Source organism: Rutilus rutilus, assembly GCF_951802725.1.
Source record: "Rutilus rutilus genome assembly, chromosome: 1".
Classification (NCBI taxonomy): Eukaryota; Metazoa; Chordata; class Actinopteri; order Cypriniformes; family Leuciscidae; genus Rutilus; species Rutilus rutilus.
Window position 1 is genome coordinate 71,974,569 of NC_140209.1, and position 23,161 is coordinate 71,997,729.

The 23,161-nt window shown below is 38.4% G+C and overlaps 2 protein-coding genes across 2 annotated transcripts in view; both read left to right on the forward strand.

Annotated features, from left to right (window-relative positions):
- Positions 1-1,467: 1,467 nt before the first annotated feature.
- Positions 1,468-3,156, forward strand: LOC311304307 (uncharacterized protein). Its single transcript, XM_084431256.1, has 3 exons — positions 1,468-1,571; positions 1,829-2,005; positions 2,213-3,156. Exons 2-3 carry the CDS (start codon positions 1,873-1,875, stop codon positions 2,431-2,433), a joined length of 354 nt encoding a protein of 117 aa, XP_084287382.1. The 5' UTR covers positions 1,468-1,571; positions 1,829-1,872; the 3' UTR covers positions 2,434-3,156.
- A 13,341-nt stretch (positions 3,157-16,497) lies between these two features.
- The window catches only part of LOC311305794 (uncharacterized protein), a 1,216,100-nt gene continuing 1,209,436 nt past the window's right edge, over positions 16,498-23,161 (forward strand). The window contains exons 1-7 of the mRNA XM_084433664.1: positions 16,498-16,723; positions 18,191-18,319; positions 18,915-19,022; positions 19,381-19,488; positions 19,748-19,832; positions 20,110-20,305; positions 20,400-22,230. Coding sequence (XP_084289790.1) covers positions 18,261-18,319; positions 18,915-19,022; positions 19,381-19,488; positions 19,748-19,832; positions 20,110-20,305; positions 20,400-22,230 — 2,387 coding nt within the window. The 5' untranslated portion in view covers positions 16,498-16,723; positions 18,191-18,260. The remainder of the gene's footprint in view (positions 16,724-18,190; positions 18,320-18,914; positions 19,023-19,380; positions 19,489-19,747; positions 19,833-20,109; positions 20,306-20,399; positions 22,231-23,161) is intronic.

Here is a 23,161-nt window from a genome sequence, read left to right on the forward strand (position 1 = left end):
ATGTTGGAACTCAGACCTTTACTGCAGGTGAGATCATTCCTTTATGTCATGCATGCCAAGGCTCATTCAACCAAGTGTGAGGTACTGCATATTGTTTATCATTCCATTTTAAAATATTTTTTTTGTATTACTTATATAATACACTGTATATGACTATAATTTAAGTGCCATGCTGATTTGTAAGATAATCTGGAGTGGCAAAAATCAGGAAGGTGCTGGCACAACTGCAGGGGAGGAGGTGGAAACGGTCAACAGCTACTTGTCTCGTTGTGCCCTCACAACTAAGTACATGACAAAATCTGGTAATTATTGCTCATTTATATTATTTTAGGAAACCTGTCTTTTATGTATTTTTATTCTAACTGTCTAATACTTTGTACTGAGATTACAAATATTGTATAATATAGCAAATATACAGCTGTAAATATTCTAATATACAGTAGGCTACATTAATAAAACTGCATTACATCTCTCTTAAATTAAAAATCAGTTGTCAATGCGTGAATGAACTGCAATACCATGAGCATTAATGGGACTTTCCTCCATCACATCATTTTGTTGTTTAAAGCCAGGAATGATATGCTGCTATTGGGTGGAACCGACGGAAGTGGGAAGGCCTTCATCCTGCACTATCCAGCATATACATCAAGGTATTATGTTATGTCTGAGTTATGTATACAAAGCTTTTCTCAATTTTCCTCACTTTTTAAGATGGCTGAGGCTGAGTCTCAGAAACTGGAGGATTTGAGCAGTGAACTGGGGTGTCCTGAGAACATCGTGCATCAGTGGGTACATGATGTCAGACAATGGGCTACTGACGGTACAGTATTTTATGGACATTCTTCTAAGTAGTTTACTAATACTGCAATTGTATAAGTGAGAATCTTTGCCATGCATAAGGATTAAGTAAGGGGGCGTTGTCCTGTTTTTGTTTGATATAAACTTGTGGGCTTGTAAAACTCTTTTGACACTGTTAACAGTGATTTGGGGCTCTAAATAAACTTGAACTTCCAAGACATCATAATAATTTACTTGTATTATTGTTTGTTGCTTTAAGATTCTGTGGGTACCAGATGTGATGACCAACATAACCTTCAGAAATCAATTGAACAAATGTTTCTTGGTGTTCATCAAAAAAAGCCAGCCTTTATAATCACGCTGGTATGTTGAAAACTCATCTAATATTTGTGTCTTTTTTATTACTTGCAGATGTCTAATTGCAGTGGATTGTTTTGGTATTATAGTGTTTTTAGGTCCTTAATTTTAAAATGTCTTCCTTTTTTAATTTTACAGATATTAGGCCTATTATGCCTTTTAATAACTTTCTGATATCTGTATACACATGCTTGTGCATCATGTTTTCTGTGTTTTTTTCAAGTTTATAGACAGCAACAAAATTCGACACTTGCGTTGAAGAAAATTGTGGGAAGAGAAGAGAAAACTCCTGCAAACAATCAAGCTCTACAATGAGCAGGTGCCAGATGAGGAGCGCATCGTTGAGGAGAAGGTGGAGAGCGGTTTCTCCGTGGGAGGAGACAGTCTAATATGGCCGTGGGAAGTGCATAGCAGTGGTAAGTAGCAATTTCTCTCTAAGGTGTGTGTGTGTGTGTGTGTGTGTGTGTGTGTGTGTGTGTGTGTGTGCTTAAACTAATGATATGTTGTATATGCTACTGTAAACATATGCCACATTTTATCTGATTACATTTCTATTACATTTTTGCACTCTGCACCAGGATATGGGATGTTCATACACTACTTGGGTTTTGCCTGCTGTTTAGACTGTACAGGTCAAATTTTAATCGAAGGGATGTTATTTGTGTGACTTCAGAATCCAGCAACATCCTCACCAAGAAGAAGATTTTTGATGTGTACATGTCAAAAGTGCGGCTTCAAGAGGAAAAGATCATTGTGATGAGGGAGATGAGACAGCACTGCACCTATCTCAGAGAGCTGTCTGGAAACATTAGGACAGTGATATCAGAAATGTCTTCTGGCAGAAACAGTGGTAAGATGCTAACTTTTATTACATTCTTGCTGTAATGCTTTTGGGCATCCTATAAAACCCCACTCATTTTGAGATCCTCAAGTGTTACATTATGGATTCCTTGTGGCTGGATCTAAATGGTCTGTAGTTCTTTAGTAAAGTCAGTTAATGAATAGCTCAACAACAATGGAAGTATTGTCATGCCTCACTTTTAATTTTTCCTTCTAGGCAGTTTAAGTGAAGAGGGTCATCACGGGCTCCTGTGTCTTCTTCAGAAAAGGCTTGCAGATGTAGAGGAGAAGTTCCAAGTCGTTTGCTCAAGTTACAGCCTGGCTTTAGGACCAAATGCTGCTTCTCTGCTGGAGGATGGCCCGAGGAGATACCAGAGGACCATGAAGAAGTTGATTTTGAGAGTTCAGATGACAGTGATTTTGAGGCAGTGTAAATGAGTGCTTAACTGGTCGGATGCATTTAGACTGCGTGCGTGTCAATTATGACTGGACTGCAGGTGTGTTTCAAGGAAAACAAAAAACTTTTTGAAGTGTAATGGATGTCTTATACAGTGCTTTTATTTTGGACTATTGTTACCTCAGTTCACAAACAGCAGGTCGGTTTTTAAGTTTCACCTCCGATGTTTCATGGACTATTTCTACAGTCAAGTGTGGTGCTAGAGTTTGCGAATGACAACAGCCTCTTGCAGTTGTGACTTTCCCAAGCTTTGCCCATCTCATCTTGTCAACATAATGACCTTTACTGTACAAAAATGTTACACTTACATTAATGTAATAGTTTGATTGTTTTATTCACAGTGATTGTGGATACTTTTTGAATGAACTATTTACTGTACATGTCACTACATTAAATACTTTACAGAAATGACTGATCAATACCCATAGTTGAGTCTTAAGTGTAGTATTTCCTGTTGTTATTGCTGCTGTTATCTTGCCAAGAAAAGGAACTAATTTACCATGGCATTACTTGAGGTAACTATAAAAATATGTTGTACATGCATGCAAACTAGTTCATGCTGAGCTGTTGTTTTGATTTGTCTTCTTGAAAATAAGATGTTAAATTACTGATTTTTCATTTTCATCTTAACATTGTATGCCAGTTGTTCACAGGGTATATTACACAGGGTGTGTAATCGCACAAAATAAAATGTTTACATGCTAATTGTCAAGTAGGTATATAGTTATGTGTTGTATTAATTAGTAAATACTAAATTATAGCCATAAATAAGATAAGTTTTTCATTATCCTGCTGAATAACTTTGCTCTGGATACAAGAATTAACACTAGACAACTGGTGTTGTAAATATCAGCTTACAATTATAGGCTATTTTCTTAAATATATGTATGTATAAAATGGTAGACATGAATTAATGTATGAATGTCCTTGTGGTCTTTGTATCACATATCACTTTGTTCTTTAGGCCTACATAAAAAATTTAAAAAGTGCTAATGTAAATAATGTTATTTTTATCATTATTTTCTGTATAAAAACATAAGTTGAAAATATTTAGCATAAAGAACCCGAATAGAATAGGTTCATTGGAGACTCTAAAATTGCCCTAGGTGTGAATGGGAGTGTGAGTGGTTGTGTGATGGACTGGCGACCAGTCCAGAGTGTACCCTGCCTCTCCAAAATGTCAGCGAAAACGCCCCTAGCATCTAGTGCCTGGATTTCAACATGAAAACACAAATTTTAATAAAGGATGACATATTTTTAAATTATTTGTTGGCAATATCAGTTATTCATATTTCTTTGCCTAACACATTTTTATTTATTTTTAACTTCCGTTTCTGTGGTCAGGCTACACGCCTGCGCCATTACGGTTACCTTAGCAACTAGTATGAATCTCCCAAACAAGCAATTTTGGCTAATAATAATAACCATAAGACGATGTTTTTGGGCTGAATTAATACAACACGTATTGTGCTTTTGCAGTAGCATGTCTGTTAGGAAGTTACTTTATACTATAGTTCTTTTTGAAACCCTACTTACTCACAACCCTAGTTTGCCAACCAGAAGAACTACATATTTAACGGGCTGTCTATCACGTTGTAATCTGCTGCAGCAGGGAATTGTAGTTTTGTTTTTGTAAATTACTAAAACATGTAAATGGATGTCTGGACTATAAAACTGAGAGTGCACTCATGGGTATGGGTGGATGTGAAACACAGTATAGTTTGGTCAAAATTTTAAATTATAAATAATAACTAGGTGAGATTCAGTTTTTACAATTTTTGGTGATGTCCCCTATTGGTGATCGCACCAAACGGTAGCCCTCATGATGGAAGAGTTCAAGAGCTTTATATAACAGTTGGTTTCATCATTGTAGCCCATTCAGTTGCTGAATTATAAGGCTCACAACATGCATCAATGTCAAAGTTCAGAGGTCAATATTTAAAAGCAGGAGCCAGGTACAGCCTTCATATTGCAATGCTGTTACTCGGCTGATCAACACCTTTCCAGTGATGTGTTTGGTTTAATCATAATAATGAAATACGACAAAATAAAAGAATTCACTCTGCCCACTCAGCGCTTGTGTCATGCATGCATTTCAAAGACACATGAAGTGGTCTAATGTATAAATGTTCATTAAAATGTATTTGTTGGACACAGTAGCCAAATTCATTAATGAAATGTTTATTTTGACTTATTTGACTCACAGATGTCACTGTGGGCCTCTTGGAACGTTTCTTTTTCGCAAACCCTAACCTAATAAAAGAGTGTTTCAGAGTGACCTGATTTAATATGAATTAAAATACAGAGGTGAGTTACATTAAAAATCATTACAGATATCCAGTGTCCATCCTCCCATCCCATACTTTTATAGTTCATAATTAAGTGTTTTTATTCTGTGGTCATATGGCTGAGTGGCTACATAGACATTTGTCATCTAATTTACCTTACATATGTAATTTTATTACACTTCCCATTGCAAGAGCAATACAGTAATTAGATTTACTAATTACTTTTGTGTTACTTTGAAATCTCACACCAGCCTATACCACAAGCAGAGCAAGATACCAAATCATGAGGTCTGATTCAAGGTGTTTCACAAAAAAACATATTAAAACCTGGTCCTTGATCAAAAGACACCTCAGCTCTCATGATATCTTTCAAAAGTCCAGTGCTCATGTAACTGAAGTAAAGATAATTTGATTACAATAGTAACTGTAATGTGATTTCTAAGATTATAAATGTAATCCTGTACATTACCTTGTTAAAGAAAGACATCTGTTTGCATCTTAGTAAAAGTAATCTATACACTGTTGGTCATAACAGTGCCATCTGAAGAGGAAGGGGAATCCAGGGACAGCTCCATCCAGGACAAAGTAAAGTCACAAACTGTATGTCATAATGACACGACACATACAATGCTTTATGAGGTCACTGACACACTTTTAAAACCATTTTTATTGAACAAAACTTCACAATGTGATTGGTAGGACTTGCAACAGTTCACATTATTTTTAATTATGGTACGATTACTCAACACATTATGTAATGTAGTTTTACATATATTTAAAACATTTATTTGTTATTTCCCAAATTTGTCAATCTTTATGTAAAAAAGCTTTGTATAGTTGTATAACAGGTTGCCATTTAGAATCATGGTGCTGTATGCAAAGGCATTTCCATTGTTTGACAGATGAAATGTGTAGGCAAAATATGTGATCAATTAATTAGTGTGTATGATTGATATGTTTCAATAGCCTAACACTGACAGGACATCATGTGTTATTCATAGGAGAGACAGTATGGTTTCTACAGTATATAGAGAAAAGTTAAGGATCAAAAGCTACGAATGTTTTTTTATTTTATTTTTATAAAACTATTCTCTGAATAAATTCCCATTTATATTTTATGTTGTCTTGGATGCTCATATATAATGAAGTGTACAATTCAATAAATAGTGTGTCTGAAAATAAAGAACAAATTCATTCCTCAATGTTTTATTGATGAAAGCACAGTAAACAATGACAAATCATAACTAAACTCGCACAAAACTGACAATAATTGGAGTGTAAAACATGAAAGTATTAATACCCAATATAAAGTGCAAAATGAAATACACCTGAAAGAGGCAATGAAAGGGTCCAGTCGCAAGAAGCGTTTATGTTCACAACAGTAAGAAGAAAGAAAGAAAGAAAGAAAGAAAGAAAGAAAGAAAGAAAGAAAGAAAGAAAGAAAGAAAGAAAGAAAGCACCTTCTTGGGCACCTGATGGGAGCACTAACAAGTGTCCATATCCGCCACCCACTCCAATGGCCACTTCTTTCCACTGTAACACAATAAGGAAATATGCAATTAGATGTTTTGGTTCTGCACATGAACTGTAGACACAAAGACACACATTAAAGCTCCTGTAGCTGTTTTCCAATAGCTGTGTTTTAGTGGGGTTTCATTACATCACAGTAGGCTAATGTTAGTCAACTACAATGCAAGGAAAGCCTTAATTATTATTTTAAGACAAGAAAATCCTATAATCTGTTATGTTTCTGACATGAATCACTGTTTGGTGTGCACAATACTCCAAAGTGTTTTACATTTTTGGTAGGTTTATCTTCACTTGTTTTTTTCTTAGTAACTCAAAAATGAGGAAAGTAAAGTCCACATTTTACTGTGAGACAACATATGTGACAAATGAAGATCACAAGCTGACACTAAAATATATTGATCCAGTTATTAAGCAAGGCAGTAATGTTGTAACAGACAATTTCTGTATCTCTGTATTGTAGATTTATGAGAACGAGGTCCTAAAATGAAAAATGTCACGATTACATTACTTTTGAGAAACTTAATTAAAAATGAACTCCAATGTAACTACAGATAAGCCATCCGCAAGCTAACAGTGGAATTCAAAGTTTTGAGTCTTAAATTGCGTTAGCCTTAAGGCAACAGGTCATGTCTCCTTTGCTTCTCTCTTGAAGCTCCAAATATATATATATATATATAGACTTCACATAATGCAGGCCGTGTAGTTTGGGCATAACATCTTAATCAAGAAAAAAAAAAGTGTCTTAGTAAGGTGTTGGGCCACCAAGAGCCACCATAACAACTTTTTGGACTGAAGCTGTTATGGTTTTGGACACCGCCGTCATCAAAACACCAAATGAAAGCATATATTTTGGATGAATGGAGCTCCCCAGATTTCAGAGACTTAGAGAATCTATGCCAAAGAACATGAAACTCTTCTGGTGGCACGTAGTAGCCCAACACCTTATTAAGACACTTTGTGTTGGTTATAATAATATATTTATGAACTATATAGACAAATCTTACCTTAATCTTACCTAACATATGTCAATAGTCTGTACATGTTAAAATTAATTGGCTATGTGTTACCCATGAGAGGTCGTACATACCAGAGTTTGCATGGCTCCCACTCCACTTGCTTCCATTTTTGGCCCTAAAAATAGTGAGACTTTTTCAGTTTCAAATATTTGCCATGTTTAGCAGTTATACCAATCACCAATACTTTTTCAAGACTACTACACCAATAAAAGAACATTATGTAACCTGTATAGTGTTTTAGTGGTATTTAACCTTGATAACTCTGTATTTGGCAACCCTCTTCACAGGGTAATAATCCTGGCTCCCTGTCACTGTATGTCGGCATTCTGAAAGGAAAAAAATGTACATTCACAAAGCTTAACACTACAATAAACAAGCCATTATACAATTATTATAATGATACGTGGTTATTAAGCTAGCATGGGTTGTACTTAGTTACAGTTTTCATATTGTAGTTATTATGGAACAGAAGTTGTATTGAACACTGGTAATTTACTGTAATCAACACAAAGTTTAGGGTTGGGCAGTTGTGATAAATATATTGGCAAACAAAGACAAGTTAAATCCATGAATTCAAATGAATCTCTATTGTGCTGCCTGGGAGTTGTTAATCGCTTTCTCATAGCAGACTAACATGTTTTTGACTGTGAAAACCAAAACCAAAAAAAATGTATGTTACTTTCTGACTATGTATGCTATTATGTTGCCAGATAATTGCCAGAAGACGGTAGCTATAGGTTATGCAGCTTATACTAATCAATTTTGTGGCATTCAGACCACACTCCTATTCAGAAAGCTGGACAAGCAGTACATCAACACACCTTTCCTTTTATTTGGCCGCACAGTAGTGGGAGCAGGACAGCCTCCTTCCACACCTTCATCTGTCAAACAAAGTAATAACAACAATTTCGATTAGTTGTTCAGCCCTACTGTTAAATAAACAAATGCACATATGCATTTGGACATCGGCCAAACCTAATAGGCCACAGCCACTTACAAATGCAAATACAGCCTTCATGAAGACTCACAACAATTAATATCAATCCCAATGTATGGATTTACACAAAGTACATCAACACACCTTTCCTTTTATTTGGCCGCACAGTAGTGGGAGCAGGACAGCCTCCTTCCACACCTTCATCTGTTAAATACAGGGAAACATTTAAAATATTTAAGCACAATTTATAATGAAGACTGGGCTTTATTTGTCAAAATGTCTTTCCATGACCAACTAAAACTTTGTTTCAGGAATTGAAGGCAGCACACGGTGAGCACTTGATACATAAATGATGCATTATAGGTGAATTATTCCTTTAAGGATAACCAGGTTCTGCCATTAGCAGGCTAAAGCCGCTGAAGGACTTGTACAATCAGTTTGGAATAATGTCATCACAGTGAAGAAATCACAGCTGAAAATAGCCTATCATTCCACAACTTTATAACCTTGAATAGACAGTTGATCTTGCAAATCAATTTCCATCAAAGTGTCTATGGGAATTAGGGTTGCACGAAATTGACAAAATGTGATATTGGAATATTGATCATGAATATTGTGATAACGATATTAATTTAGATATTCTTAAACATATGTAAAAACACAAAAGTTGATTGGCCCCATTTCTGATTTCTCCATTTTTTCGTTGTCTCCCAGAGCCACGCTCATCATGTGGTGTTCTATAGGGCATGTTGCTCTGTCACGTGCATGTGACAGGGCAACTGGCCAATGAAACAATTACTCTAAATCGAATACAACTAAGCCACACAGTCAACGGACGCATCTCTCCACAAAATAAACGAAATATTGCATACTTTCTGCAACATTTTCATATGATATTGCACAACGTGATATTGCAATAATGATAGTGAGTCAATATATTGTGCACCACGAATAGGAAGACACCGAAACACCCAAACAATGTCCTAAAATATGGGCAAACACAGGCATTATTGAAGTAATGAAACAGCAGCAGTTCATGGAATTTGATGAGAGGTTCTAATCATATAATCGTTTTAAAATGTATATACAGTGGTGGCCAAAATCATTAGAACGGTTAGATTTTGTAATGTTTTAAAAGAAGACTTCCGGTCTCCAAGGCTCCAAGGCTTTATTTGATCCAAAATACAGCAAAAAACAGGAATATTGTGAAATATTTTTACAATAAAAAAAAAACTGTTTTCTATTTGATTATATTTTTAAACGTAATTCATTTCTGTGATCAAAGCTGCATTTTCAACATCATTACTCCAGTCTTCTGTGTCACATGATACTTCAGAAATCATTCTAATATGATGATTTGATGCTCAAGAAACATTTATATATATATATATATGCATTTGGCAGAAGCTTTTTATCCTAAGCAACTTACAGTGCATTTACAGGGACAATCCCCCTGGAGCCCCTGGAGTAAAGTACCTTCACTGCCTTGCTCACGGACACACTGTGTAATTTATTATTATTATTAATGTTGAAAACAGTTGTGTACATTTTTTTTAGGATTATAATAATAATAAATGTTTCTGGACTCTGAATTTGTTTACAGTTTCACATTACACAAAGTAAGAGTATGGTTTTGTGGGGCTTACAACTTATTTATAATACTCTTCATATAGCTCCTTTTTTACCTTTTTCAAGAGAAACTGGGGAGGCTGCTGAAGGTCCTTCTGGGGAGTGGGGTCTTTTCCCCAGGTTCTGGGATAGCTGCTGTGGTTGTACTGAGGGTGCTAAAAGGGACACTGACTGTCCAATTGGGGACTTCGGTGGTCCAATAAGTGCTGCTGGGGGTCCCGTTGGAGCTGTTGGGGGATTAAGCAGGGCAGCAGAGGGAAAGATTTTTAGTGAATAATGACTTAAATTTCAGTTTTGTTTGTCTACTATATGATAGAGTGGCACAATTACTTGTTAAAGATTGTGATCTCGATTCAAACACCCACGTTGTAACGGTCGCCAGCTGGAGTGCCCTTGAGAGCCACCAGAGGGCACTCCACACCGGACTATCATATTCACTCACAGACTACATTTCCCATCCTGCATCTACCTGGACTGATTAATTCATACACCTGCACTGCACTGATTACTTCACACCTGCACTGCATTTACACACACACATATAAGCCACTTCCACTCACCACTTCTCTGCGAAGTCTTGATTTGCCTTGGTGATCTTTTCTGAGCGTTTATCCCGTGTTTTGTTTGTCTGGTTTCTGATCTTGGACTGTTTCCTCATTTGTTTGATTGTTATCTGCCTGGCCTGACTTGGACTGTTCTTGGACTTTTGATTATTGCTGCCTGCCCTGAATTCTGCCTGTTATTTGGATTACCCCTGCTGTTTCATCTACCTTGCTCTATCTGCCCTGTTTGACCCCGCCTGTACGACCTTTCTTATTAAAAGCTGCAAATGGATCCTACTGAGTCTAGTGAATCATTACAGAAGACTTCGCCACATCAAGATCCAGCAGTGAGACCAACCATGAATCCAGCAGCACAGATAATGTGTCTCCGTCAAGGAGATCGACCCATCGAGGAATACGTAAGAGACTTTATCAATCTGGCAAATGTCACTTGTATGGATTCTCTGTGCCTCATGATATTTTTTAGAGGGGGACTATCAGAGCCACTCGGGTCAGCCATGCCATTGCACAATCCCCAGTGCACTTTAGGATTTTATATTGGCTCTGCCCTGCAACTAAGTGGTTCTAGATATGCTGTGGGGATCACGGAGGAGAGATGCGGTACTCCCACATTAGCCCTCATTCCACAGCCTCGTCACGTCACTCCTGCCGAGCCAGAGCCAGAGATTCACGTCAGTCCTGCCGAGCCAGAGCCAGAGCCAGAGCCAGAGCTTCACGTCAGTCCTGCCGAGCCAGAGCCAGAGCCAGAGCCAGAGCTTCACGTCAGTCCTGCCGAGCCAGAGCCAGAGCTTCACGTCAGTCCTGCCGAGCCAGAGCCAGAGCTTCACGTCACGTCTGCCCGTCCAGAGTCTCGTCCCGCCGAGACTGAAATTGTTCCTGAGCCTGAATCTGATACTGATCCTGAGCCTGAATCTGTTCCTCTTCCTGCGCCTGTGTCTTCGGACAAGATGGCCGACTCCACGCCTGTGTCTTCGGACAAGATGGCCGACTCCACGCCTGTGTCTTCGGACAAGATGGCCGACTCCACGCCTGTGTCTTCGGACAAGATGGCCGACTCCACGCCTGTGTCTTCGCACAAGATGGCCGACTCCACGCCTGTGTCTTCGGACAAGATGGCCACCGCATCCACTGAGCCTGTTCCTGTTCCTGTTCTTGAGCCCGTTCATGTTCCTGAACCGTTGGATCCGCCTGAAGGGTCGTCTCCGCCCCGGCCGCCTGCACTGCCTGCTCCGCCCAGGCCGCCTGCACTGCCTGCTCCGCCACGGCCGCCTGCACTGCCTGCTTCGCCACGGCCGCCTGCACTGCCTGCTCCGCCCTGGCCGCCTGCACTGCCGCCTGCACTGCCTGCTCCGCCCTGGCCGCCTGCTCCGCCCTGGCCACCTGCTCCGCCCTGGCCGCCTGCACAGCCTGCTCCGCCCTGGCCGCCTGCACAGCCTGCTCCGCCCCTGGCCGCCTGCACAGCCTGCTCCGCCCCTGGCCGCCTGCACAGCCTGCTCCGCCCCTGGCCGCCTGCACAGCCTGATCCGCCCTGGTCGCCTGCTCCGCCCTGGCCTTCTGCCCTGCCGGAGTCTTCAGGTCCTCTTCCGCTCCACGGACCTGGTCCTCCATCCCGCCCCCGGGTCCGCCTCCGGGCCACCTCCCACCTGGACAGTTTTGGAGCGTCTGGAAGCCGCTCTTTGGGGAGGGGCTATGTAACGGTCGCCAGCTGGAGTGCCCTTGAGAGCCACCAGAGGGCACTCCACACCGGACTATCATATTCACTCACAGACTACATTTCCCATCCTGCATCTACCTGGACTGATTAATTCATACACCTGCACTGCACTGATTACTTCACACCTGCACTGCATTTACACACACACATATAAGCCACTTCCACTCACCACTTCTCTGCGAAGTCTTGATTTGCCTTGGTGATCTTTTCTGAGCGTTGATCCCGTGTTTTGTTTATCTGGTTTCTGATCTTGGACTGTTTCCTCATTTGTTTGATTGTTATCTGCCTGGCCTGACTTGGACTTCTCTTGGACTTTTGATTATTGCTGCCTGCCCTGAATTCTGCCTGTTATTTGGATTACCCCTGCTGTTTCATCTACCTTGCTCTATCTGCCCTGTTTGACCCCGCCTGTACGACCTTTCTTATTAAAAGCTGCAAATGGATCCTACTGAGTCTAGTGAATCATTACACACGTGATCTTATTTCTAAATGACAATGATTCTGAGCAGTTGCCATGTATCGGTATGAACATATATGCTCTATATAAATTATGTATGAACATATATGCTCTGATAATATAGTGTATAGGTTATATGCTGTTATAAAATAAATACATTTTCTGTATTCAGATATAACTTTTTTTTTTTTTTTTAAGTAGGCCTACAAATAAAATGACAAAATGTAGATGTTAAAAGACATTTATATTAAATGTAATATTACAAAACAACACATTCATGAATTGAACCAATTTGGAATTATTAAACAACTCATAAAAATATTGACATTCATAAAAAAAAATTAAAAAATAAAAGAATATTACAAGACCTTGTACTCAACAGAACATATATAACTTTACCCTCTGAGAGGAGGTCAGATAAATAAAATAGGTTTGAAAGCAGTGAGGCTTGTCTTAAGTGAGACCACACTATGGATATGAGGCCTCCACACACAATAACGTCCTTTAGAAACTGTGTATACTGATTCTGAAACTCTTTAACTGCATTCTCCTCACGACTGTTAAAATAACAACAAACATCTTCACAGAAAGTGCTCTCCTTGCTCATACTGTTCCAGACAATGACTGACACCATGTATTGCTAGCACTTCTCTTACTGCTTTCTCTCGAGACAAAGTGCTTGTTGTATTCCTCATTTGTAAGTCGCTCTGGATAAAAGCGTCTGCTCAATTAATAAATGTAAACGTAAATGCGCTCACCTAAACAGCAGTTCGCCAGGTAGAGGAGAATGGAGAAAGACTTTATTTGCAAACCAAATAAATTAACTGTCAATTCAAGTTATAAATACTGTCACGTGATTTAATTTATGGTAAGAATAACAATAATTCAACAAACGCTGATGCGGTTTCTCCACACTGGGACACCCTTCTGGCTCAGCCACTGGTGCAGATTCTCCCACAATGACATGAAACTCTTTACAATAACTCATAACTTAACCAGAAATAAGAGTGTGTTGTAGACATTTACGTGTGCATGTGTTCTGCATACATCCATACACTGGTGTGTGTTAGACTAGTGATTATGACACAGTGCTCATCATTTCCAGGATCTGAGTTCACCTTGTCAGAGCAGCCATAATGATTGAGCACCTGTGGTCACCAACATCTGGACCCAGAGGTCAATGTGCAGCTAGAGTTAGGGTTAGGTCAGGGTCAGGGTTAGGGTCAGGTTAGGGTCAGGGTTAGGGAGAGGTACTGGTCCACCACATCCAGATGCTGATAGCACCTCTGCTTCATACCATGAACATGCATAAACATGAACAAACATAGATAGACAAACTCATCAACACTCTTGACTTGTGTCACTGTCCCTTGAATGTGGTTTAAGCTTTCCCTCACAATCAGATTTAATGTGTGGGCAAAGCATGGCAAGTGCTTCCATTCAGCTTTCCGGAAAGCTGCTTTCATGTTGCTGGCATTGTCAGTAACACAAGCAACCACTTTGTTTGAGATTCCCCACAAAGGAAGATATTTGGAAGAATTTTTGTAACCAAACAGATCTCGGTCCCCATTGACTACCATAGTATATTTTTTTCCTACTATGGAAGTCAATGGGGACCGAGATCTGTTGATTACAAACATTCTTCCAAATATCTTCCTTTGTGTTCAGCAGAACAAAGAAACTCATACAGGTTTGGAACAACTTGAGGGTGAGTAAACGATGACAGAAAATTTTTTTGGGGTGAACTAACCCTTTAAGTTCGGCTGCCAGGTTGTCAGCAGTATGTCGGTCAGTGAATGAAAAGCAGTCAAGAAGAGGTGATGAAAGAGTAAAATGTTCATCGATAAAATGACAAGTGACTGCCATAAAACTTGTAGTTGTCCGAGACGTCCAGGCATCAGTCGTCAGACACACAGCAGAGGCATTGCTGACTTTCACCTTCACCTCTTCTTTAATTCTGCTGTAGAGCTGTGGCATCAGTGTTGTGAATTTGGCCTTTTTCTTTAATTTTATTTCTTTCTTTATTTTTCCCTTATATACTGTGTACTACATATCCCACAATCCCAAGTAAATTACACTACTAAATTGAGTACACTACATTACCCATACACCCCCTGGTTAAGGTCTATAAGTAGGCCTCACTTCCTTCCTTTGTTCTTTTGCCTTGGTGATGTGTGGGTGTTTGAATGGAGACCCAACCATGTCCTCTGAGTCCTTTCCTTAAGATGCGTTAAGTAAGTTTGTTTTTGCCAATTGTATTGTTTGAATTTATTTATTTAAATTGTTTGGTTTGAGTATATATATGTTATGTTTGATGAATTATATGAGTTTGATTTCCTTTATTGTATCGTTTGTAGTGACTTAAAACCATCTTGTACATCCAATCCATCCTGTCCATCTGTTGGCATCTGTCTATAACGTGTGAATCTGCAATCCATGATCTTTATGCCATGTGAATTACCCAAGACTTAATCATCTTGAACTGAGAATAAAAGAGAGCAAAGGACTGGTATTTGTCCCGTGTTTTGATTAGACACGCCATCAAGTTTCTACAACTCTGACGAACTTTGGATATATTTAACATCTGATATCCAACAATCAGAGTGTTTGATATAGTCTTTCGGTTCGGTAAAATGTATGATGGATCAATTACTATTCTAGAATCTTCTAAATCCAGTGTCACTGACGATTGAAAAAGGTTGAAAATCCAGTGCAATCATTTTAGATAACTCCTCATCCACTTTGCTTTGTTTGACAGGGCCAATTGGTGTTCTCACAAAGCTTGTATCTAACTCTGTCTGGTCCTTTGGACACTGGAGCCAGATGAGGACGCAGTAGAGGCCGTAACAGAGGAGACAGCAGCCGTAGAAGCATGACTACCTCAGGCTTATAAAAAAAGAAAAATACTGAACTTCTGACATTGTCTATTTACTGTGTTTTTTGCCAAGTGCAACACACACACACACACACACACACACACACACACACACACACACACACTCTCACACACACACACTCTCACACACACAGAGTCTCACACACACAGAGTCTCACACACACAGAGTCTCACACACACAGAGTCTCACACACACAGAGTCTCACACACACAGAGTCTCACACACACAGAGTCTCACACACACAGAGTCTCACACACACAGAGTCTCACACACACAGAGTCTCACACACACAGAGTCTCACACACACAGAGTCTCACACACACAGAGTCTCACACACACAGAGTCTCACACACACAGAGTCTCACACACACAGAGTCTCACACACACAGAGTCTCACACACACAGAGTCTCACACACACAGAGTCTCACACACACAGAGTCTCACACACACAGAGTCTCACACACACACAGAGTCTCACACACACAGAGTCTCACTGTATGAGGACACTCCACATGATCTTCATCTCCAGAGCTGCTCTTCACAAGCTTTCCCCCGTTTCATCTGAGAAAAACTACTGTTAAACACACACTGAAACTGTCTGATTACATTTAAAATGAAAGTTTTTATTCATTTCAAAACACATCATATTTGGTGCTACATTTGTATTCAATCATAAAACATAGAATCCAGAAAAATATAATAAAACACATTTTAGGAAGAAAAATAAATAAATAAATGTGGGCCCTAAATTAAAAGGTAGCTTACTCTGTGGAGTTTAATTGTAAACAAACAAATGATGATGATATTTTTGGCCATATCCAGCTCTATTTTTGAATTATGAATCATTTGTGTCGATTTAAGAAGTTTTAAACAGGATTTAGAGATGTGATATAATATCAAAATAGAGTCCGCCCAGTGAATTTTGCCCATTTCCACCACTGGATATATGTGGTATAATATCCCGCTCCAGTGCAGTAGGTGTCGGTGTGCAACTGTTCAGCTGTTCCAAACCCACCTGTAAAACACACGAAGAAGAGGAAAACGAAAGTAAAAGCATCTGGGCCTCGTTTATCACCGCTCCGTCACACAGAACAGGCCCTGAGAGAGGCGGACGACACTTCCGACGCATAAGTTGTGATTTATAAAAACAAACTTGACGGGAAAATGTGCGCACCTGCACGCAAACTGTGACCTATGTGTACGAACGTTTTGGAGACGGAGCAGTTTGGCGAACCGATGGTGAGCTGGAGTTAAATGTTGTTTTGGTCGCTTTTAGACAGAGCATTTTAAGAAAATTATACATATACAGAAAGATAATACAACTATAATTTCACTCACCAAGCCTGTCACATGAAGCAAACAACCATCCATTCCTACATGTCCGCGCCAGCGAGCGCGCTGGGCCGTTTAGTGAAACTGACGCATTAGCCTTTATCTAACGCAGATGAAGGAAAATCGTACATCGTCATTATGAGTCCTAATCATAAATACAGTGCATGTTCACAATAACAGTTTAAATAAATAAAAGAATGATTTAAAATATGTTTTACTTCTGATATAAACATTTAGATTAAATATAATCGATAACGGACGAACGGTTTTATAAGTCTGAATATTTTTTTGGCGTACGCCATTTTTGGCTTTCGGGCGCACGTACACTTTCAGGATCCTACGCACAGTTTTATAAATGAGAGCCCTGAAACCCAAACCTGTTACTCACTGGATTTGATCTGATCGATGATCCAGGAAACATTTCTACAGATTTAGCACAATGCCTCCAAATCTAATAACACTCGCGGCCATTTATGTGTTTAATCCACAATCCATCGAGACCAGCAAGAGATTCTGAGAACGACGCGCGCGGACTGACAACAAGCGTTACTGAGTTTAAAATACTGATGAATTCATATAATTATTATTATTAATACATTCTCCATTAAAGTCATTTGTAATTATTAGGAACTTTGTATATAAAGCGTGATTTAAATGTGAAGTTACAGAAGGCTGTTCTTCTGCTACTCCGAACAGACGAAGAATCTGCCAGAAATTACAATCTTTTGAAGTTAAAACATGAAGTTTTATTGAGAAAGGTTTATTGAAAACGAATATGTTTCTGAAAGTTTTTGTGATGTGAAATCGAAAGTATTTTTGAAGCAGATTACAGTAGACAGACAGATGAAGCCTGACGTCAATGAACAACAATCTGCTGTTATTAAACTGAATATTTCAGTTCAAATATAGCAATTATGGTTAGTAGTTATACAGTATGTCTATTATAATTCTGCTTTTACTCAATCAGTTATTTTAGGATCATTTGAAAGTAATGAAATCAATCATCATTGTGAACTTGAAGTAATGATTAAATGACAAATGATTCAACAATTAATAAAGATTGGGTAAATATGATTGTAAAATGATATTAAACTGTAATAGAGAATATAACAAATCAGCTTCAATTTTCCCACTCAAAGTTTTAAACACAATTTCTGTTCCCCAATGAATTAATATTTAGAGTCAGTTAAACTCATTAAACAATCAGAAATGATTAAGACCATTCGGTTATTTTACATGGCAATATATTTGTCTGTAACTCACTTTATTTTATAGATAGTTTTTGCTGTTGCTGTTGTTGATGATAACTCAGCATTCTTCATTATTGTCTTAAATAAGATGTTCTTCATCTGTGTAAAATGGTGTCATTTCCAGGTGATGCTGAAGGATTGAGTGTTTCCAGAAACCGGTGCTGATCAGTTTTCAGTGTCAGTTTAGCTGCAGTATGTCAGAGGAAAGAGGAAAGGACTCTCTCTCTCAGATGAGTCCCTCAGAGAAACACAGGTAAGACTGCGTCTGTTTTCATCAGTTTAAACTCGACTGGACTTTGTGTTTCCCTGTCAATAACACAACTTTAAGCATATTTGCACATGCTTTGCACAATTTCTATTTTTAACTTCTTAGACTAACTCTGACATTGTCTATAAAGCCCTGTTTGCTCTATAGAAAATATCACAGTTAATAATTTAATAACCTTCTAGACACTGAATTAATCCAAATAAATGACTTCAGTTTTTAGATCATACAATTACTGACAGACATTAGGAAACAACTATACACTTAATTTAATTCTAGTATGCTAACACAACTGTGTCACACAGACATTTCTGCTCTCTATTTCTGTCAATAAACAAAAACTTTAAATGTTCTCATAAATTAGAGTGAAGTATTTTTTAACATATTAAATCTCTCTCATATATATTAAAGAAATCGTTAAACTAATGTGAGCCAGTAAAATAAAATAGTACTTAACTATAAAACAGTAAATTGTGTGAGTGTGTGTATTTCGGTGGAGGATTAGATAAAGACACAGATGTGTTTCACACACAGTTGATCCTCCTGTACTAAAGTGTTTTCTCTCTGTTCTTTGTGTCATCAGTGTAAGATCAGGCTCACATGTGTCCAGCTCTGTGTCTCTGAAGAGTGATCAGTCTAAAGATGTAGATCCACCAAACTTCAGTGAGAAAACGCCATCATCTAATAAAAGGTATTTTGTGTGTTTACATTGCATTATATTGTTGTATTATTTGTTTACAGTGGTTTATGTGATTGAACTTGACTGAATTAAACAATAAGTCACAATAAAACTCAATTCCTGAGAACCTTAAGAAACTCATTCCAGTAACACAATTACACAGGCAGCCACAAGGAGACACAAATACACTATGGAAAATAGATCATGAAACTAAACATGTATATATGTTTATCCATCCGACTGCAGTCATAAATGGACAAATGCACAGCTATACTGCATTTAATTACTATTTGCAACATTAAACCTTTTCAAATGAGACTGTAGTATCTCCTGTAGTAAAGTGTTTTCTCTCTGTTCTTTGTGTCATCAGTGTAAGATCAGGCTCACATGTGTCCAGCTCTGTGTCTCTGAAGAGTGACCAGTCTAATGATGTAAATCCACCAAACTTCAGTGAGAAAACACCATCATCTAATAAAAGGTATTTCATGAGTTTCAAAAAAAATTGTCACACGCTGTGTTTAAAAGTTGTATCAGCGAATACCAATCATGAAACATTTTTAGATCCAATATTTATCATTATTTTTCATTGAATCATTTATCATGATATTTCTTATTGATTACTCTGATAAATATTTGATCTGGTAAATATTTATCAGAGTATTCACAGCTAATGCTTTTTCTCTTTCTGTGAAATTTTGCCTGGAAAATCAGTATTTATTTGATTTATTTGATTACAGGCTTCAATATGAGACATTAGACTCAGACGTTCAGACTCACAGGAACCACGAGAATTTCAAAGACAATCTTCTAGGAATCTTCCAGGTAGTAAAACACATTTTTATAAATGTTTAATATTCTAACAAACAAATATGTTATTGAACAAAGACATTTTATTGAATTCCTCCAGATCTATTTTTTCCTTTGAAGCACTTATATATTTTTTATTTTTCTATTTGTTAAAAATAACAGCTGGTTAACATGTTAGTCTTTTAACTGGATTTTTTTTATAGATATTATAGTTATTTAATAAATTGTGTTGACCAAATGTAGGTGTACAATTTGGTTTAAATTGTGTATTTTTTCTTACTTTTGTTTGTAGGATCTTGAGAGCAAAATAATCACGTTTCTGAAGAATGAGCTGGAGAAGTTTAAGAAAATATTACAAAAAGAGAACACAGAACACTTTGTGAAGGACTTTAATGAGAACAGATCCAGTATCAAAGAATCAGCTCTTGATCTCACACTACATTACCTGAGAGAGATGGAGCAAGATGAAGCTGCTGATGCTCTAGAAGGTTAGAGACTCATGATCATCTGTCTGATTGTCTCTTATAAATGTAGGAGAGAAAATAAAGACTAAAACTGTCTATTTTCTGTTCCTGTGTTTAGGTGAGCTGCTCTTCATTCCTCAGCTGAGATCTGGCCTAGAGAAGAAGTATCAATGTGTGTTTGAAGGAATTGCGAAGCAAGGTGACTCCACACTTCTGAATGACATCTACACAGATCTCTATATCACTCAGGGTGGCAGTGAACAGGTCAATACTGAACATGAGGTGAGACAGATTGAAGTTGCTTCCAGGCGTCATGAAGCACAAGAGAAACAGGTTGAATGCACAAATTTGTTTAAAGCACCTGAACAAGACAAGAAGATCCGAACTGTACTGACAAAAGGAGTCGCTGGCATCGGGAAATCAGTCTCTGTGCAAAAGTTTGTTCTGGACTGGGCTGAAGGAAAAGAAAATCAAGATATCCACTTCATATTTCCTCTTCCATTCAGAGAGATGAACTTAAAGGAGAAAGAAAAACTGAGTTTGATGGACCTTGTAACTCAATTTTTCCCAGAGACAAAAGGACTGAACCTTACAAGAAGGAATCAATTCAAAGTGCTGTTCATCCTTGATGGACTGGACGAATGTCGCCTTCCTCTGAAGTTTGATTGTAATGAGACGTGGCGTGATGTATCGTCACCAGCCTCTCTGGATGTTCTCCTAACGAACCTCATGAAGGGAAATCTGCTTCCTTCTGCTCTCATCTGGATCACCACCAGACCAGCAGCTGCCAGTAAGATTCCTCCTGACTGCATCGACCGGCTGACAGAGATACGAGGATTCAGTGACGCACAGAAGGAAGAGTACTTCAAAAAAAGATTCACGGATGAGAATCAGGCCAACACAATCCTAGATCACATTAAACAATCAAAGAGTCTCTTTATCATGTGCCACATCCCAGTCTTCTGCTGGATATCAGCCACGGTTCTCCAGAACATTCTGGAGGAGAAAAGAAATAATGATGTGAAAAACACTCAGGCTGATGAGATCTCTAAAACACTGCAGGAATCAAACACTGAAGACACTCCCAAGACTCTGACACAAATGTACACACACTTTCTCCGCTTTCAGATCCAGCAGAGCCGCCGAAAGTATGATGGAGAATACACACCAGATGTTTCCTGGGATAAAGACGCCATCCTTTCACTGGGGAAACTGGCGTTTCATCAGCTGGAAAGAAACAACCTGATCTTCTATGATACAGACCTGGAAGCCTGTGGTATTGACGTCTATAAGGCATCAGTGTACTCAGGCATGTGTACCCAGATCTTTAAGGAGGAAACGGGGATCGTTCTTGGTACCATGTACTGCTTTGTTCACTTGAGCATTCAAGAGTTTATTGCAGCCCTTTATGCACATCTGTTTCTAGACATCAACAAGAAAAGTGTGTTTGATCATGAGTCTACAGAACAGGAAAACAGAAATGAAATCATGATTGATTTTCTCAAGACTGCAGTGGACAAGGCACTCGAGAGTGACAATGGACACCTGGACCTTTTCCTTCGCTTCCTCCTCGGGTTGTCACTCCAGTCCAATCGACGACTCTTACGAGGTCTGTTGACACAGCAAGACGGCAATGACCAGAGCAACAAGGAAATAGTTCAGTACATCAAGCAGAAATTAGAAGATGATCTTCCTGCAGAGAGATCCATCAATCTGTTCTACTGTCTGAATGAACTGAACGACCAAACTCTGGTGAAGGAGATTCAGACCCACCTTAGCAAAGGAAGTCTCTCATCTGGTGAACTTTCACCTGCCCAGTGGTCTGCTTTAGCCTTTGTGTTGTTGACATCAGAGGAAGAGCTGGAGGAGTTTGAGCTTCAGAAATTCAAGAAATCAGACGAGTGTCTCATCAGATTATCAGCAGTCATCAAAACCTCCAGAAGAGCTCTGTAAGTATTTTAATATATTTTGTTTTGCTCTCATCTGAAAAATGTTTTTATCTACATTACTCTATAGTGATTCCTCATCATGAACATGAACTTATCCCTGTAAAGCCTGACATATGAAATAATAGTCTGAATTTTTTTTTGTGTGGAGACAGTTTATCAAACCTTTAGACAAACTATAAAAGACCATGGAAAAATGTTTGCATGTTTTGTATCAGTATGATACACCAGACTTTAATGACTTGTATAGAATTATATATTAGCTCATACTCATACTTGAGGGGAAAAAAGTACATATTTTATTCATATACCCAAACTGGGGGAAAGAATGTAATTTGGTACAGATGTTTTTTATATTGCTAAAATGAAAGATGAAATTCTGAAAGGTTATAATATAAAACATTGATATTTTTATAAAACAGGCTACTTAAATAAAGTACATATACATTATCGGTTGTTACTGTATCTCCCAATAATTTAAAATTTTAAATGCTAAGTTTATGTAAAAAGTGTTTATGTAAAAAATGTACATGAATGTGCATTTTAATTAGTGGTGCACGATATATCAGCCGCCGATATAATATCGGCCGATATGGTCATTTTTTTTACACATCAGTATCGTTCCGATGTCAAAATAGGGCCGATGTGAACAGGCCGATAGTCATTCCTGTGTATTTGACGTGTGAAGTTGAAGATAAAGATTAAGTTGACGATGCTGACTCGTGATCTGCTTATGTCATCCGTATGAAATGTTTCACATTTCATACGGATGACATAAGCAGAGAACAGTCTGTTTTCTTTCGTTTTGAATTGTTCTGTTTAAAAGTACACATTTCAAGCTTTCTATATATGTGGTTTCGGTTCATTTATGAGACAAGCTCCAGGTTCACGCGCTGGCGCCTCCATGTTGTGATTAAATATTTTCTATTTACTT